Source organism: Gastrolobium bilobum, unplaced genomic scaffold (genome assembly GCF_033153095.1).
Source record: "Gastrolobium bilobum isolate Gb01-03AN ecotype WA unplaced genomic scaffold, APGP_CSIRO_Gbil_v1 utg37015, whole genome shotgun sequence".
NCBI classification, from domain to species: Eukaryota; Viridiplantae; Streptophyta; class Magnoliopsida; order Fabales; family Fabaceae; genus Gastrolobium; species Gastrolobium bilobum.
Genome location: NW_026896936.1, coordinates 7578 through 27435, shown reverse-complemented (window position 1 = coordinate 27435; position 19858 = coordinate 7578). Strand labels below are relative to the sequence as shown.

The window sequence follows — 19858 nt, the reverse complement described above, 5'->3', positions numbered from 1 at the left end:
GTAAGCCAAAAAGAGGGGCCGAATTGGCCAAAAAACGAGTGAGAGCTACTAACCTTCTTGTCAGTTGCTGAACTTCCTTAATTGTTTGTGGGCTTCGCATTTCAATCACCGCCTTGCACTTATCGGGATTAACCTCAATGCCTCGCTCAGTGAGCATAAATCCTAGGAATTTGCCCGCGGGAACTCCGAAGGCGCACTTGCTGGGATTCAAACGCATGTTGAATTTTCTGAGTCTTTCAAATACTCCTTGCAGGTCAGTCAAATGTTGTTCCGACGTTCTAGATTTAGCGATCATGTCATCGATGTATACTTTGATGCAATTGCCAATCAGGTCTCTGAATACTTCATTCATCATCCTTTGGTAAGTGGCCCCAGCATTCTTTAGACCGAAGGGCATCATTGTATAACAGTAATTGGCGTTCTGAGTGATGAACGCCGTTTTATCTTGTCTTCTTCAAGAAGCGGAATCTGATTGTAACCTGAATATGCGTCCATGAATGAGTATTTTGAATCCGGACGCATTGTCGACCAACTGATCAATGCTAGGAAAAGGGTAAGCATCCTTTGGACAGACTTTGTTTAGGTCGGTGTAGTCAACGCACATTCTCCATGCGCCGTTTGGTTTTTTAACCAATACTGGGTTGGATAACCAAGTTGTGTACTCGATTTCCCTGATGAACCCGGCGGCGTGGAGCCTTTTGACTTCTTCATCAATCACCCTCTGGCGGTCGGGACCGAATTTCCTCTTTTTCTGGGCGACTGGCTTGGCTTTGGGATCCACCGACAAACGGTGGCAACAAACGTCTGGATTGATACCCGGCATGTCGGAAGGCTTCCATGCGAACAAATCTTTGTTATCTTTGAGCAACTTGATTAACTTGCATTTCATTTCGGGGACGATGGTGGCCCCGATGGTTGTTGTTTGATGATCTGCATCTCCTAATACAACATGTTCCAACACCCCATCAGGCGTGGGTCTGTCATGTTCCACGCGCGGATCATCTCTGGCATCAAATTCTACCAAAAAACATTGGTCATGCTCCTTTGTCTCCTCGCCTGGATTTCTTTCGGTTGGCGAGGTCACCCTCTGTTTGGGCGCCCTTTCATCATTGAAACTAGCTTTGGCCATTGGCCGCAAGGATATGTTGTAGCAGCTTCGGGCTATCGTCTGGTCTCCTCGCACCGTGGCGACTTTGTTGTCACGGGCAACGAACTTCATTGCCAAGTGGGGGTGTGAGATGCTTGCCTCGAAGGCGGCGAACATCCTTCTACCAAGAATGGTGTTGTAAGCTGATGGGGTGTCGAGCACCAAAAACTGGATGTCTGCGGATCGTGAGGTGGGCGGCGTTCCAAGGGAAAGTCGCAAGGTAATCACTCCCAGTGGCTTTGTGGTGGTAGCGTTGAAACCTGAGAGTTCACCTGTAACAGGAGTTAAACTATCAACAGTAAATCCTAACGCTTTAAAGCATGGTAAAAACAAAATGTCGGCTGAGCTGCCATGGTCAATAAAAACGCGATTAACGCCGAAGTTGGCGATTATAGCTTGAATGACGAGTGGATCGTCATTTCCAGGGAGGACATCGCCCAAATCGCTGTTGTCCCAAACAATTTGAGGTCTGGTTGGACCAGGGTTGTTCTTTGCTTTGCCAATGACTTTCCCAGCGACCGCCAGACACTGCTTCAAATGTTTCTTTCTGGCGTTCGCCGTCTCTCCTCCTCCGCTCAGTCCGCCTGAAATCATGTTTATCACTCCGTGCTTCACCGCGGCTGAGTCTTCGTCCACTTCTTCACGCCTCCCTCTGTGGTTTGGACTTGCTCGCGCTCTGCGATTCCTGGGGGAATCCTCTCTCCTGTCACAGTTGTAGGAGGGTCTAGGGCCAGATTGATTCGTTCATCTTCTTTCAGGCGATTTGCTGCGCTCACGATATCGCCTTCCTATTCCAGAAGGGTGTGTGCCGTCTCCTCCTCGCCTCTGCTCTCTGCCTTTGATGAGTTCATCAATTTCGTCTTTGAGGTGTCTACACTGCTCAGTGTTATGACCGTTGCTGCGATGGAACTTGCAGTACATGTTGTTTTCTTTAGGCGGGTTCTGAGGCTGCTGGGTGCTCTTGGATTCTTCCTTATACTCCATTTGTAGGACGGCATGTGTATGACGACCTGATGTGTCGCGCCCAGAAGGGCGGTTTGAATATTTGGCCGGTTTGTTTCCTTTCTTACTTTCTTCCATTTGGTTCTTCTGTTTACTGACTGCCTTTTCTTGACTGTGGGCGTCGTCAACTCGGCTTCCTTTGTACTCTTCGATTCGCATGTACTCCTGGGCCACCTTCTTGACTTCTTCCAGGTCAGTGATCTCATGGCGGGCGAGCTCGTACGCGAACGCACCATGTCGCAAGCCCGAAAGAAGTATATGTACCTGTACTTTGGGGTCTAGGCCTTGTACCTGTAGGGCCTCCTTATCAAAGCGGTCTAAAAAGGACCTGAGGGACTCGCCCGGCTGCTGGCGTATTTTTTCTAGAGAGTGGACAGATTTTGGCACAGGGCGACTTGTGGCAAAGTGAGACTGAAACTTGCTTGCCAACTCGTCCCATGAAGCGATACTACCAGTTGGTAGGGTTGTGTACCATGTTAAAGCTTGCCCCCCAAGTAGCGTGGGGAAAGTCCTGCACATGAGGAGGTCTGTTTCACCATGGAGAGTCATTGTTGCCTCAAATTTCTGGATCCATTCAAAAGGATCTGCATCTCCAACATATGTGGCGATATTGGAGGGTCCTTTAAAACCAAGGGGTATGGGTGTTAACCGGAGGATATCAGTCAGGGGTTTGTTGCGCCCCGACGTATGGGTTGGCGTGACTCGTATAGTTGTTTCGGGCAGGACGGTCTATTTGTGGTTGAGGGGCTTCAACAGAGTAGGAGAGGGCCGAGGCGTGATTGAAAGGCTGTTGGGCGACATACGGTTGTTGACCTTGGTTTTGATAGGACACTTGGTGCAGCGGGATGGCCGGATTCTGCGGTTGGGTAGCGTAACCATGGAAAGGAAAACCAGTTGGGTAAAGTTGAGGGAAAGGGGGGTATAGTCCCATAGGGAACGGGGTGACCATTGGTGCTCGGTAATCGTTGTGCATGGCTACTGGTAGACTTTGGGCTGGTTGTGGGCGATGGGCTCGTGGAACGGGAATGACCGGTGGGGCAATAGTGTGGAAAGGCATTCTAAAACGAACTCCTGGTCGCGGGGGTTGGTCTTGTACCAGGTTTTCCCCTTGCATTTCACGCATAGGCGCACGATAATTCAACTGTGCTATCCTGGGTTCGACTGCTTGCATTTGTGGAGCGACGGATTGTAATACAGGTTGGAGCATCTCGCCGGGGGGTCTCTCGGCTGGGGCTGAATGCATCGATGGCGGGGAATTTGAACGTATTGTTTGTACATGACCGTCAGGAGTGACAGCCCTGGTTTGCTCCGCTCTTCTGGTTGTGACAACCATGTTTGTTATCAAAACGTAACACACGTCTTGTGGATCTTTGGTAGGAGAATGAGACTAGAAGTTTATAGTTTCCCACAGACGGCGCCAATGTACCGTTCAGTTCTGTGAGCCCACTATGTACCCTTGAGGGTAATGTTATTATATGGATTACACCACTAGCTGAGGTAAAGACCAGGCTAGAAGGTATAGTTCCAAGAGGTAGCAAGTTGTTATCAATGGCAGATAAATAACAAGAGAATGACTTGGAAGTAAATGGGCATAACAACAGTACATAAAAGATATCTAGTGGTGTGCCCCCTAAGGGCTATTTATAAGGAAGATGATGCGGGTTGGTGAGGTGGGGGTCAACCCTTCTTGGGGTGCACACCCATGATGGCAGTGTTAGGCGTGGTTGGCGCTGCCACAATGGCAGTGCTGCAACCACTGCACCCGGCGATGTCAGCGCTGAACAAAGGGGCAGGTTCCTTTGTAGTGCTTATGGCGACTGCCTTTAGCGGTTAATGTCCCGAAGTGGGACATTTTGGTGTATCTCTTGGACGTGCTGCAGTCTTGGAGATCGTGAGGGTCTACATCAGCCCTAAGGGCTGACGCGAAACAAGGCTGGGGGTTGGGCTTGAGTAACTGGGCCAGCTGAGGGTTGGGCCTGAGTAATTGGGTCACTCCAGTACTTGGGCCATCCAGAACAAAATGCTTCGAGTTTTTCTCAATCACTGGTTTTTGGAATTGATTTGATTCAGTGAAATTTTGTTTTTGAAGGGTTATAAAATAAGAATTCATTTGATTTTGAAATCCTTTTAATTCATGTATATTTACAAATATATTTGAATTTATTTGAACACTGTTCTTTTGATAACTTGTTTGTCCCAAGCTCTTATTATCACTTGAGTAAACCCTCGAATTAGGTATGAGATTTTCACTCCTCAATTTTCTTCCCATTATCAATGAGAACAGTGCTTTCTAATACAACTGACAAAAAGTTCAGGGGAGTCATGTCCCTCCTAGCTCAGCCCCAGCTGCAATCCTTTATTATATATTTCCATTCTTTTTTGAATAAATTCAAAGATACTGTTATGTTTTATGTTTTAGGTTGATAATATATTCTGATATCTGGCCCTGTCAAATGCATTTCATAATATTGTATCTGATGCTTGGGTTCAGTAGTGGACCTCAAAATTTGACTTTCCTCCACTGTTGTAATGTGAGGCTTATAGCTTACTATGTGCTGTGTGATTTCCTACACCCTTTTCCTTAGGGGGCGTTTGGTTGAGGAAATTTTTTTAGAATAGTAGGGAAATGTAATAGATAGAGAAATGATTGTAAAGATAGATAAAGTGAGATAGGTAGAAAAATGTAAAAAAAAGTTGTTTGGTGGGGAAAAACTTTACTGGAAAAATTAGGTAAATTTTAGGGTATGTATGTTTGGTTGGAGGTGAGATATAGATGGGAAAACAATGTTAAATTACTAAAATAACCCTGATTTTAAAATTTAAAAAAAGAGCACAGCTGTCAAATTTGTTTCTACAAAAGGGTATATTGATTACACAAACAGTGGACAAAGCGTCTTTTTCCTAACAATTTCTCAAAACCCATGCATTTTGGATCACTAGTTTTTTTATCTGAATCCATCTAACCAAACATGTCTTTTTTGGAATCCACACGCCACATGCCAAAGAAAATTGGAAAAAGAGGCTTGCCAAACACCACCTTAAGCTACCTCAATTTGCCTTTGTTCATGGCTTGTGCAAAGGTGACCCTATGTGTCTAGAGGGAGGTAACTTGGTATATCTGATGATATTTTGCTTTCGCATTATTTTCACGTCTCGTTCTTCCCAGGTTTGATTGATCAGCAATGAGCTTAATAATTTTTGAATGGCCTCACAAGTAAAAGTTGACCTTAAAATAAGCTGACGTAGAACACAAAATTACATATTTTATCAGAGACAGAAGTCAACATCATTGAGGGTGGAGGAAATTGACTCAGTCCAGATACCAAACCAATAAGTCACTGGTTCAACTGGTAGATTACAGATTGAATCATTTGAATTGAATTTATATAAAAATATGTAATAAATATATAAATAAAAGGTTATATGACAACTAAAACGATGTGGCTTAGTGATTAACATTTTACTTTCTTACTCTTAGGTGGTAGATCGAATCCTAGAAGTACAATAATGGTGAAATAATTTGTCACAATTTTTAATAACTTGTTCAACCAGAAAACTAACATTGGGTTAGAACCAATTGAGCTTGATAATGACTGGTTCACCGGTTATTGATCGAGTTACATGCACAACCAGTTAATTGAGTAGCCCAACTAGTCAGGTTGACCGGGTCATACCAGTTTTAATAACACTATTACTAAAGTCCCAAGCATAAATATAAGAATAAACAAAGATATTGAAACATCTTCAACTTTCCAGCCACATGAATTCACACCACCCAAAAGTCGTAGCTCAAGTGGACCAAGACTCTTTTACAGACTTCTTATTCCAAGGATTGAATCCCATCTAGAACATTGTGTCTGTTAGGGACAACAACCTTTTTACCACGTGTTAGGCAAATATTTATCGAAATATCACGCTCAATCAAAATTTGTCAAAATGCCTCATCACCCAACTCGCTACAACACTTGGTGAGTTAGGTATGGACATGTGGTAACAATTTTGAGGCCATAAAACTCATGTCCAGCACTTTTCTTAGCCAATGTGTCAGACTGCTCAGTCTAAAATGACAGCTCACGTGGCTAAGTCGCTGCACTGAGCAGCGACTTACGTGGCACTTTTTTGACACGTTGCCCATCGTTGCCACACTGCACGAGTATAGTTGGTTTGACAAATTTTTTATGCTGACACGTCAATCATGCAAGGGTGGATTTTTCAAAGCAGATGAGATATGATTAATGCAGATGCGACCTTTTCTTTAGAAAGCAAACAGAAAGTTTGTTTGGTTACTTTGTTTATAAAGAGAATTTTATATTATATTTCAAATAATAAATTTTATGTTAAAAATTTCAATATGAGCAATAAAAGTTAAATATTTATAAAACTTACATAGTAAAACAATAAAAATGACAAAATTTTATTCTATGATTTGTAATTATTTTTGTGGATGCTAGCATTAATGAGAAATGTGAAAATTATTATTTTAAAGTTTTTATATAATACAATTAGTAAATATTTATTATAAATTTTTTTGTCATATTTATTGTTTACCACATAAGTTTGATAAATATTATTGCTTAAATTGAAATATTTAACATAAAATTTATTATTTGAAATATAATATAACATTCCCTTTATAAACAAAGTAACAAAACAAACTTTCTGTTTGCTTTCTAAAAAAAAAGTCGCATCTGCATTAATCATATCCCATCTGCCTTAGAAAAACCCACCCATGCATGAGTAAATGTGTCAACATAAAAAATCTCAGCTTTTCTTTGTAGATGAATATTTGTGCCAAACCAACGATACTCGTTTAGTAGTGTGGCAACTATCGGCCACGTGTCAAAAAAGTGTCACATAAGTCGTTGCTTGTGTCAAACCAACTATACTCGTTGTGCAATGTGGCAACTATGGGCCACATGTCAAAAAAAGTGCCACATAAGTAGCTGCACAGTGCAGCGACTTAGCCACGTGTAATGCCATCTCAGATTGAAGAGTCTGACACGTTGACTGAGAAAAGAATAAATCTTTGGTGCTACTGTAGCACCAGAGATTCAGTACATCTCACCAATAGAAATATTACATGTCAGCTAAAGTTATCTTTTCTCTGCCAAATTTTTTCTCTCTCCTATAATATGTAATGCTCCTATTGGTGAGATGCACTGAATCTTGATGCTACAGTAGCACCAAAGATTTATTCCTGAGAAAAGTGCTAGATTGTCCAACGAGTTTTGTGGCCTCAAAGTTGCTGCCACATGTTCATACCTAACTTGTTGGGTATTGTTGCAAGTTAAGTAACGTGACATTCTGAAGATTATTTTCTGGAACGTGACAATCCGGGAAATTTTTGCCAAAATAATGACAAAAAGGTCATTGTACCCCGGCGGCTATAAGACTCAGCCGCATAAGTAATGAGAAAATGGACTAATTGATTGAAAGTAGCAATTCCAGTATCTTTGTTTTCCACAAACCACAAACAAAACTTCTCAAATTATCGCTTGAGATCTAGTGGGCTTTCAGAATTAAGTATACATATTCTTCTACTAACATACCAATAGAGCACGAATAAAAAAAATAAAAAAAAAGTAAAGGAATCGAGGAACTATCGCAATTTTTATGAGTTTTACTGATATCAAGATAATATTAGTAGCTGGTACGCAAAATAATAAAAAGAAAACAGAAAAGAAAAAATATAATTATTTCGATTAAAATGTCTCCTCCTCTCCAACGGTTATAACCGCTTTTCCCTCCAAGAGAGGAGTCACATTCCTCATGCTTTGAGGTGGAATGTATCCCCTACATCCCTTCCTAGAGTACACTCTAGTGATAGGAGGGTTCCTAACCCATATTTAAAAAGGAAAAGAAAAACACACAATCATATGTTGTATTAAAAATATCAGAGAGATTTGGCAAAATAATCTGACAATAAAACCTGATTAATTCATCTAGACCAGGAGCCACAGTAAAGAATGATCTTTTTAACAAATAGAGAGCATTGGTCTTATTATACAAAAGAGAAAGTTTTCATGTACAAATTGAAGCTTCCTCAACAAAAATATCATTTTGGGCACATGTAGCTGAGAAAACTAATTACCCTAGGAAAAATATATTACCCTACAGAGTGCAAGAATGTTCCTCAGAGAGCAGCAGATACAATATAACAGTTGTGAAATTGCGCCAAAGCTATGATGGAACCTAGAATTTCAATAGCAATTATTATACTGAGAAATAACAAGAAAAAGACAGTAACACAGCAATGACAGTAAACGAAACAGAGCAACAAGGCTCCTATTCCTAATTACAGACTTAAACACTTAACAATAACAAGAATTCCAATGTAGAAAATAGACACCTAAATACCTCACTCACTCTCAAGCCAAAATACCTAGGCCAAAGAGATCCTTTCCCAAAACTCCACTCCAAATATTCTGAATACATGCCTCCTACACTACACACACTACCTATCTTTTATCCTATACCTTAGGAATATTCTAGAATAGTTTTCCTAACAAACTAGCTAATTCACTAACTAACTATGGCCTCCTTTGTATTGCTGAATTTGGGCCCACTAGTCATAGCCCATCAATACTCCCCCTTCAAAATTCACCTCGTCCTCGAGGTGAGGAAGCGAATAAGGGATGTAACCAAACATCCACCAGGATCCTATTGCTTGAAGCACATTGAACAAGTGATGATTGAAATAAAAGAACTGCCATTGCTGAATTTTGTGTTGGTGTTTTGTGCGTCGTGGCCTTGTATCTTGCCAATTGGGTCGTGTGTTTGTCCTTGAAGCCCACTCACTTGCAACTGTTGTAGCACCCTCCTTACTGCCTCCGAGAGATTGTCATCAGCCATTGTTACTGCAACTTCCAAGTCCATTCCCAAGCAGTTAGCCAAATAGCTGTATGATGCTCCTGAATCGATCAAGACGACCACCCCCTTCCTATTAATTTCTCCCCCAAATTTCGACGAGCGGCCCGAGGTCGTTCCAACGTTGCTATAAACGTTGCGTTGGAGCAACCCATCATTTTCGTCGCCTCCCTGGTTGGCCTTCTCTTCCTGCGTCAAACGGCAAAAACGAAGTCGTCAAGATTCTTGCTCCCAGGTCACTGGTGAAGTCGCACCGTTAACCGGTGGACTTTGACCTATCTGCGCCGCCGCCACATTCACCTGCCCTTTCCTATTCTCGTTCGATTAGGGCTAACTACACTTCCTGATGGTGTTTGTCCACCATGCTTTGGGTTATTGTTGTGGGCCGCTAATGGAATATGTAACTGAGGCCCACTAAGTCCCCCTCCAGTCATACCCACCAGCCCAGAATGATTAGCAAGCACTCGTCTCCCATTTAGTTCTCTTACAATTCCTGGCCCAGTTTCGTTTCGGCCCAAATTAGAGCTTCCCCTTCCCAACGTTGTCTCCCTCTCTTCCACTATCAACAACACCCCTCTTCTCAAATCTGTCAGATCATGAAATTGAACCTCAGCCTGAATGTCCTTCGATTCCGTCATAAGAACAGCCTGCATTCCCCTTCTGTCATCTTCTTCCTTTACTACCTTTTCTTTTTCTTCTTCTTCTTCTTCTGACTGAGTATTGTTTTCCTCTTTGTCAATTTCTTCTTTTGCCTTTTTTTCTTCACCTTCTTTTTCTTTTTCCTTTGTTTTTTTTATTCTTCGCATTCCAGATCCTTCCGCACCTTCAATTTTTGCTTCTTCTCCTTTGCTGATTTCGTCTTCTTCATTTTCTTCTATTTTTTTGTTTCTTTTTGTACCGCCTCTACTTCTGCATCTTCTTTCTCTGCACTTTTAATTTTTTTTTTTCTTCTACAATATCATTTTCCTTCGTGCTTCGATCTGCTTCTTCTTTTATCTCTACTCCGATCTCTTTTTTTTCTTTTTCCTCCCTTAGTTCTGGGTTGTTCGATATTTCATCCTTCTCTACCAAATAGATCTCAGGTATATATCTCCTTATAAATGTTCTATCAAAGCTCCGCCAGCTTACATGAAGACTGAGCCCACTCCAAAGTTTGTACCAGTTGAGTGCACGACCTCTCAACCCCTTCACAGCTTCATTCAGCATATCAGCTTCTTGAATTTGACGTGCTTGAAAATGTGGTTCAAGCCCGAGCAACCATCCACAAGCTTTAATTCCATCTTCATCTCCATAAAATTCTGGAATCATTTTTTTTTTAATAGATCTGAATCAAAGAGCACTCCCAGGATTGTAGTGCTTTGATACCAAATTGATCGAATCTATGATTTCAATAGCAATTATACTGAGAAATAACAAGAAAATGGCAGTAACACAGCAATGGCAGTAAACGAAACAGAGCAACAAGGCTCCTCATCCTAATTACAGACTTAAACACTTAACACTTAACAATAACAAGAATTACAATGTAGAAAATAGACACCAAAATACCTCACTCACTCTCAAGCCAAAATACCCAGGCCAAAGAGATCCCAAGAGATCCCAAGAGATCCTTTCCCAAAACCCCACTCCAAATATTCTACACACGCTACCTATTTTTTATCCTATACCTTAGGAATATTCTAGAATAGTTTTCCTAACAAACTAGCTAATTCACTAACTAACTATGGCCTCCTTTGCATTGCTGAATTTGGGCCCACTAGTCACAGCCCATCAGTTGATGGGCCTATAAGAAATAATCAAAGCCCATTAGTATTTTAGAATTAGTATATATAAAAGTTTAGGGTGATGTTTCTGTTATGCGTGTATTCAATACTGGTTTAGGGAAAATTGAGAGACCTCTAGGAAACTCTTGAGCCTAAGTATTTGGTTTGAGGGGGAGTTGAGGCTTTCTGGGTTTATTTTCTGCATTTTATATTGTATTAGTGTATGTAAAAAGAGGCTATGCCTCCATTGTTAATGAATTTAGTCTTGTATTTTTTTGGGTTCCATCAATTTCAATAGCAATTATACTGAGAAATAACAAGAAAATGACAGTAACACATCAATGGCAGTAAACGAAACAGAGCAACAAGGCTCCTCATCCTAATTACAGACTTAAACACTTAACAATAACAATAATTACAATGTAGAAAATAGACACCAAAAGACCTCACTCACTCTCAAGCCAAAATACCTAGGCCAAAGAGATCCCAAGAGATCTTTTCCCAAAACCTCACTCCAAATATTCTGAATACATGCCTCCTACACTACACACACTACCTATCTTTTATCCTATATCTTAGGAATATTCTAAAATAATTTTCCTAACAAACTAGCTAATTCACTAACTAACTATGGCCTCCTTTGCATTGCTGAATTTGGGCCCATTAGTCATAGCCCATCAAGCTATAATCCTATCAGAGAAGCATTTAGATGCATTCCAAATTTTTTTCCCTTATGAATTTCTTCAAATAAATATAATAATCTGAAATAGCTGAAATAAATAAGGACCCAAATTTCAAAGGATCACCTAGTATCATATAAATGTACCAAAATTACAACTGAGATAGGTCAAGGGGTTACATCATCACCAAATAAATTACACTAGTTGTCTCATCAGTATATACTACAGAATCAATATTAATAGTAACTTTACTATGTGTGTGCAAAATCTGGCCAGTAACAGTAAAGAAAGAAGAAGAAAAAAAATGAGATTTTATTGAAGGATGCTACCCTGCACAGCAAGATGAATCTTGTACCAACAACTCTTCAGAGAAGAAAACTCTCTGATCTGCTACTCTCTCTTAACCAACTATTTCCTAACCTCATATCTTCTCTTCCTAGTCTCTTCATATTCTTCTTCTGTTACAAATCAGTTAAGATATTCCTAACTGATTCTCATCCCAAAACTAACAACTAACCATCAGTTAGTAACTTGGCCCACAAGGCCCATATCTTTCTTTTTATTCTTCCTGACATAAGTGTGAGTAATTGAGGGTTTCCTAGCAGTGTGATAGTACTCCAAAGCATAAAATATATATGAATTAAGGATAGTATACTCTCAATTTTGGTAGTATATAGTGCTTAGGTACCCTCATTATAGAAAGACTAAAGTAAGGACATTTATTATCAAATGAATAGGAAAGAAAAACAAAATCACATTTGCTACAAATTAACTAATTTCATTGGTCAGACAACAATCTAACAATTTTGATAAAGATTAACATACTGTAGCATGTCTACGGTAGTTCCTAGCAGTGTGATAGTACTCCAAAGCATAAAATATATATGAATTAAGGATAGTATACTCTCAATTTTGGTAGTATATAGTGCTTAGGTACCCTCATTATAGACAGACTAAAGTAAGGACATTTATTTAACAAATGAATAGGAAAGAAAAACAAAATCACATTTGCTACAAATTAACTAATTTCATTGGTCAGACAACAATCTAACAATTTTGATAAAGATTAACATACTGTAGAGTATCTACGGTAGTTCCAAACCAAATAGTATATCAGGTTAATGTTGACAAATAACAAAAAAAAGTGAAACTTTCAGTTTGTTGAGATATATAGTCCCACATTGGTTGTATGAGCAACTAATGTGGAGTTTATAAGGCCTTGGGCACTCCCACCCTTTGAGCTAGCTTTTGAGGTGGTGTATCCCAAAGTTCTTTACACAGTTGAAGTTGCTATAAGGTAAACTTGTAAACCACTATACCAGAAATTCGTGATTGGAGAATGATAAAACGACTTCAGACACGAGACAGGCTCCCTAGAAGGATATATACACCGAGCTTGGTCTCGTCTGTATGCCTTAATAAAAAAAAAGGTCACGATCTTTTGAGGACATCTTTAAAGTTAATTGTACAAATTATTCTTATATGTTTAAACAAATTTTTCCCACAAGATAATTAATCAATCTTACCCTTGGACAAAAAATGAAGTGAATTTTAATGTAATGTGCTTTGCCTATTCAAATAATAATAATAATAATAATAATAATTAAAAAAAAAAAAAAAAAACAATAGTGGAAATGAAGATAGCCTGTGAGTGGTGTAAGTAACGTACTAACCATTCGGTATTACTAAAATACAGTGACAGAAAGCATCAGTGAAAAGTAAAAATCTTAGAAAATGAATTGTCAGCTTCTGCAATCAAGGACAGCCAAAACTAAAAACTTCAATGAGTAAAGTATATCAAGATGATCTATCTGACTTCTGACCTTTGTATGCATCCAACAGTTGTGGCACTTTTTTCTGAAATCGGGTCACATATCTCGCCAAAAACTTTTTCTCACTAATCGACATAAAGCTAGTTATGCGCAAATCTCTCTTGATCAAACCCCTTGATTTCAAAATTTCAACAACTGCACATCTAGGGATCAATGTTTTTTCCAAGTTGCGATTAAGAATCACAGGGCATCCAGCAATGTCTTCTGAGGGAAAACCCATATCCTTCACCAAGAAGCTTAGTATCTTCATAACCTTCTTTTCTGACAGCATCATACACTGGGGATTCTTTTTGAAAGCTAGAAGACAGATATCTTTAGACCAGCCCCACCTCTCAAAAACCTCTACTCTCAACTTCCACATTGCTTTATTCATCTTTGCAAGTACTTGAAGTGCTAAAACAAAATTTGATTTCAAAGTATCAAACCCCATTTCCTTCACTGTCTCGACAGCCTCAACAAATCTCGAATGCTTCATGAATGCCACACGAGGAAAATTGGTTACCAGGAGAGAAATGGAACCTTGAGGAAGGCCAAGCTGTCTCAAAGCCTCTATGTTTGCAACTGAATCAGTTATTACCGCACAACTGCGAAAGCTCCATCCCACATGCTTCAAAGTTGAAACTACTTCCTTATCACTGCGTAGTAGACTCCTGATGATCTCATAACGAGGTATAATGTTGTTCTTCAAGCTTGTGTGTAAAAATGAAGGGTTTCCAATGAATATTCTGGGGAGGTCAGTTGTTGAAAACCCAATAGAATGGAAGAACATGAGTTTTGGCAAAAGGGTTTCCTCAGGTTTTGCAAAAAGCAGAAAAGGTTTTTTCTTGACAAGGATTGATAATTGGGTCCGCGAGAACCCATAGTTCCTGAGAAGATCAATAACAGCATTTGGGCCATCTGGGTTTTTCAATTGCAACCTTTTGGAGAGTTTCAGGGTCATTTCAGGTGACAACCCACATGAGTTGATGAGGGTTGATACAGTAAAGGAGCCACCTTTGTGGTGATTTGTGTTGGATACATATAAAGAACGACAAGTGAAGAAAATAACCGCATTGGGGCAATGAAAACCCAAGTTGCGGGTTCTAATAGTTAATCTTTGAATCAGGAAATGGTGCATTGTGTAATGAACAGGAGTAGTAGATTGATGACTCACCCAGTTTCAGTTTGCAGGGTTATACTTCCTTCCCCGCATTCTTCACCGTTCACTGCCGCAAAGTGATTCCAAAGTCGAATGACAACACCACCAATGGAACGAATGAGAGTCTGTGTGTTCAAAGGGTTATATCTGAGGTAATGGGGGACCTGCTATCCAACGATTAACAATTGTAAATCTGTCGCGGAAAAGAGGAGAAGGAGAGAAAATGAGAGAAGAGGGAAAGGGTAAATGATTCCGTATTTGTTATTAATTGTTTCCAGGCATGCTTTTGCCACGAATGGCACATCATTACAATCATTTTTGCTATATTTAAAAGGGATAGGATATTGTGACACTCAAATTATGTTACAGACACCCAGTCAATCTCACCGTTAGATCGTTTATGTTGATCCAACGGTTATATTTATTTCCATCTTTGTATGATCATGATTTTCCAAATTTAAAGTGAAAGCATTAAATATGGGAAATCATAACCATACAAAGGTAGAAATAAATATAAAATATTAAATTTAGAAAATCATGACCATATAAAGATGGAAATAAATATAACCGTTGGATCAACATAAGCGATCTAACGGTGAGATTGACTGGGTGTCACATGGGTGTAACATAATTTGGGTGTCACAGTATCATATCCCAAAAAAAAGAAAGAAACGAGGATGTTACTCTCATATTTTTCACGAGAATAGTTCTCTTGTATTAGTCACGTGAGATCCATTATTAAAGAATAAAAAAAAGTGGATAGAATTTTTGAAGTGAGATAATATGAGATAATTATCTCATGTAGAATGAGAATAATATTTTTCAAAAAAAAAAAACATGAGCTTTCTAATTTTGTTTGACTCTTGTTGATTCATATTCACTCCATTAAATGTCTCATTTAATCAATTAATTCATTTATTCGAGTAAGATTCTTTTTCTTTTTTGTATACATCGAGTAAGATTCTCTTAATCGAGTAAAGGTTTACTTATTTGAGTAAATGTCAGGTAAATAATATATGTTTTAATCGAAAAATATTTCTACAATTAATGCAGATAAGTTATCTGCATTTATTTTCAAAATAACGTCGTTTTGGGATTGAAAGATTAGAAAATTATAAAGACTATAATAATTCTGAAATAAATTAAAATTACAAAAATACCATGATTTTCATCCCAAAACGACATCGTATTGACTTACTGCGCAGAAAAAGTGAACCCATGTTTTAAAAGCTCCATTTATTTCGGTAAAGGCCATAATTTAAACTTGATTTTCCCTTCTACTCATATCCAAGATTCAAAATTGCTTTCCCAACTAATAGTTTTTTTATATTTTTGTAAGTTTTCCCTCGTAATTTTTAAATTTTTGTGTGGATTTTTATGCAAAAATTCCAGATTTGAACCTTAACCTATTCTTTTCAATTTTAGCTCAATTTTATTTATTTTTTACAACTTTCCATTGTGATTGGAGTATTTAGTGACTGATTAAGGAGTATTATTGGTTCCCCATGACTTATAGACGCTCACGCGCAACTCGCTGATGGGAGGCGTATCAAGAATCGTCAATGTGAGCTCGTTGGTTCATCCCAGCGATATGGACTTGTCATATGGTTATTTGTTTCAAAAAATCAATCCAAGACAAGTCATTTTGTCTCCAATTGTCTTTCTCGATCCATAGTGGAGCCAAATTATTTGGATTCAAATTTTTTCATAAATGAGCGGTTTGACATTATATTTGTTCTTGAGAATGCTTACAAAAATATTTTGTTCATATTTAGAGGTGATGGTGAATGTCTTTTTCAAAAATTTGTGCTTCTTTGATTGAGACTTCACATCTATGGTATATGGCATTAACCTTGTCATGACTTTTGATATTTGGACTGCTTTGCTTGGTTATGATTTTGATGTCATTGATGATGTTGTGCCTTGTTGGGGAGCACCAAGCATGTGGAGGCTGCCAACCAAGATGCAAATTTGAGACTTCCAATATGATGCTTCGATGTCGGTCAGAAATTAGATATATACCATCCTTTTAGGTCACATGTAAATGTAGATAAGCCACAAATCATAACCAATCACCCAACTTCTCACTTGGAGACAGTGGCGGACCCAGGAAGTTTTGTTTATGTCCGCACTCTTAGTGTCGAGGGTTCGGGGGCAGCGCTTTTTTTTTTTGTAAAGAAAATTTAAATCAATGCTTTATTTACATGAAATTTTTATTTCTGTATTTATATCACATTCCAGTTATAAAGGCAAACAAAATTCAACATGGAAGAAAAAGTGGCACATGTGATTTTTATACAATCCGAGGCCTGAAGAAATAACTAAACACTCCTTTGATGAGTAAAAGAAAGTAACTAACTAGAACCTAATCCACTTGCATTTACAATAGTGATTGTTCTATCTCTTGCAAGAAGTTGCAGTTCCTGCCGCAGGCTGTTAACCTGTAGGTCAAAGTCTAATAAGCATTTTAGATTTTTTGCAATCTTTTATAAGAAGTGAAACTACCACTCTGGATTTATAGGTAATATTAGATATGTGTTGTGATATATTTACAAAAATATCATCATGCATGTTTAGAAGCCAATTCATGAAAGGAAAATAGCAATCCTGCTATTTAATTATTAACACTTTTTACTCTAATATGGTTATGTACTCATGTTTTATTCGATGCCTTGAATAAGGGAAAAGAAAATATATTCTAACAATGGTACAGTAATATACAATTTCTTAAAATATTGTCTTGGACTTTCACCCATCCCTGTTCTAGTCTAATTTAATAGAGAGTGATTCTTTTTTGTTTTTTTACAACGTAATTTTACAATACCTAAGTTCTCAAGCTAAAATCACTAATTTTTCCACACCCATCCACCTAAGTTCTTTTTTTCGTGTTTCTGTATAATAAAACCACTTTTTTTGTTTTATTTTTATTTTTTAAGAAAAGATTGACCATTTGTAAGCCTACATTAGCGAAATGGATTTAACTATTTCCATTACCAACATGTTGGGCTTAGCCCACTTTTCTTTCCATTGGATTAAAAGCTAATCCTAAACCCAAAAATATCTCCAGCTAGAAACCTAATAGGCATATGATGTCTGATGATATGAGGCAGGGAAACAAACAAAAAGAAATAAAAAAACTTAGCAGCGTGGACGGCGCGATGAGGAAGGAGGGTGCGAGGTGGTGTGCCGTTGATGGAATTGCAGGGCGTGTGGCGAAGGCTCAATTACTGAGCATGTTCAAAAGTTCATTTGGGAACATTGTCTCTCCACACCTGCGGTTCAAAAGTTCCTTAATCTTATCTCCCCATTGCTTCCAGTCGAACCACTACATCCTTTTTTTTCTCAAAAATTTGTGTCCGCACTTGCGGACACTTACGCCAACGTAGGTCCGCCAATGCTTAGAGGTACAACAGTGAAAACAATTGGCAAAAAATAGTTATCTTCATCCTGTGTTATGGCAATCAATTGTGTATCTCATAAAGGTGAGTGTCATCAACTTGAATAACAGGCTTGCAGTATTTAAAAGTTTCAATACATTGGTGGAATATCTAAAAAAAACATAATTGAAAACGATATATTTAACATAATTGAAAACGATATATTTACTATCACGTTGGTGGTTGACAAAATAATCCTTTGTTTCAAGTTTGAACAACCTATGGAAAACTTCAACATGTAATTCAACCATCTAGGCAAGAACATATACGATTTGTCCTGATCACTAAATATATTCATTTTACCCTTCATTTTTGCTTTCCAATCCTTCCTATATGATATTGCTTTTTAATACTTACCAAAATCTTTTTGGTCAAAGACCAAAGCCAATCCACCAAGCTTCAACTCTCAAGAGTTACTTCCATGGGATGCAACCTACAATGATCACAACATAAGATCATTAACCAACTGTTACACAAGATAAAAACACAAGGCAAACACCCCCCCCCCCCACACACACACACACCATTCGACCATTTAGGTTTTTTTACACCTTTTATGTTGTTAATTTCTTTTTAACATTCCTATGGCATGCTTAACCTATCACAACACTATTTTAAGTCCACAACTTCATTTAATGATAACTCCACAACATCTTCCCTAATTTTCCTCTTTATGGCCGAATACAACCCAAGTACATGGCTAGGGATTTTTCTCACAAACTCAATGCATTACACACACATACAACCTAGTTAAACTTGATTCAAATCATCACAAGTCCAATTACACAAATTATGTATCATCCTTTCCTATTTTTCCCTTAATGGCCGAAATGTGCATGCTCATTCACCAAAGTATTTCTAATTCTATTTCATACCTCAAACACACCATACATCCTATAATAACTGTGGGCATGAGTGTGGGATTTCTCAAAATCTAGAGGGTTTCAAGAGCTACAAATGGGTGGGTTGTGTTTAGAAGGTTGTTTACTTGAATTTTCATGACAAACTTTGTTGATTTTGGTTAAGATTTGGTGATGAAATCAAAGGAACAAAATTTGCTCCTCCAACGGTGATGAACTCGGGTTTGAGAGATAGAAAGGGGAGGAAGATGAGTGAATAATGCTGGTGGCTTATGTGTCTTAAGTCACTGAAGTGGGTGGGTCCCACTTGCCACCTCACTCAATTCAAATTATTTCAAATCTCTCACTTAAACCACGAATCTTCAAATAATTTCTAAACTATTTATAAACTCCAAAATTTAACATTCACAAAAGTCCTTTAATTTTCCTTGAGCAGATGAATCCGAAGTTTTCCGGTCATTCAAAGAAATCACAGTTTTAAGCTGATAATTGCACTATTGGCACGTTTCTCCAAAAATCCTAATTTACATCAAATTTCATCAATAATCATAATTCTTAGTCCTATGTTCCTTTTCCAACTTAGTTTCAAACCTAGAGCTCAAATTTCACTCAGCATGCTTTTTGGTGCAACTGTACCGTTGAATTTTTACTTGGTAAAAACATTATTCATCAAATTTCCGGAAACTTGTCTAACCACTCAATTTTTCGTTCTGAGTCCATTTCTAGGGTTATTTTTCTCATTTGAGACTTTCTACTAACATTTCACTGTCCAGGGTTACGTGTTTGTCAATTTACCCTTTTACCTTTTTTACGTATTTTGACCTAGAACTCAGGATTTTCACTAATCCTACCTTTTAATCCTTATTTAAACTATAATTATATGTTTTGAATTTACGAGGTGTTATAATAAGAAACCTGGAGCTAGGTTCCAAGAAATGAGCTTCCTCACACAACAAGTGATGACAAGCTTTATATTGAATATTTGAACCGAGTTGTTAAAGATGAACTTGGGTGCAACTCGCCATTAGGAGGCAAAAGCAATCCACGTTCAATTATAACTTGGGTTAGAACAACATGAATGATATCTCGGCAATTTGAAGATTCAATTTGCCGACATAGGGGGAAGATATAT

General features: G+C 38.3%; 2 protein-coding genes across 2 annotated transcripts; both read right to left on the bottom strand.

Moving 5' to 3' along the window:
* Window positions 1-1891: 1891 nt before the first annotated feature.
* Window positions 1892-2698, bottom strand: LOC133302859 (uncharacterized). The gene has a single exon (XM_061502677.1). The coding sequence runs from the start codon at window positions 2696-2698 to the stop codon at window positions 1892-1894; it is 807 nt and encodes a 268-aa protein (XP_061358661.1).
* A 10558-nt stretch (window positions 2699-13256) lies between these two features.
* LOC133302858 (uncharacterized) lies at window positions 13257-14231 on the bottom strand. Its single transcript, XM_061502676.1, has one exon. The coding sequence runs from the start codon at window positions 14229-14231 to the stop codon at window positions 13257-13259; it is 975 nt and encodes a 324-aa protein (XP_061358660.1).
* Between the last annotated feature and the right edge of the window lie 5627 nt (window positions 14232-19858).

What these genes read in the sequence shown, in the direction of transcription:
- LOC133302859 (XM_061502677.1), bottom strand. Translation starts at nt 2,698, where the DNA reads ATGACTCTCCATGGTGAAACAGACCTCCTCATGTGCAGGACTTTCCCC.
- LOC133302858 (XM_061502676.1), bottom strand. Translation starts at nt 14,231, where the DNA reads ATGACCCTGAAACTCTCCAAAAGGTTGCAATTGAAAAACCCAGATGGC.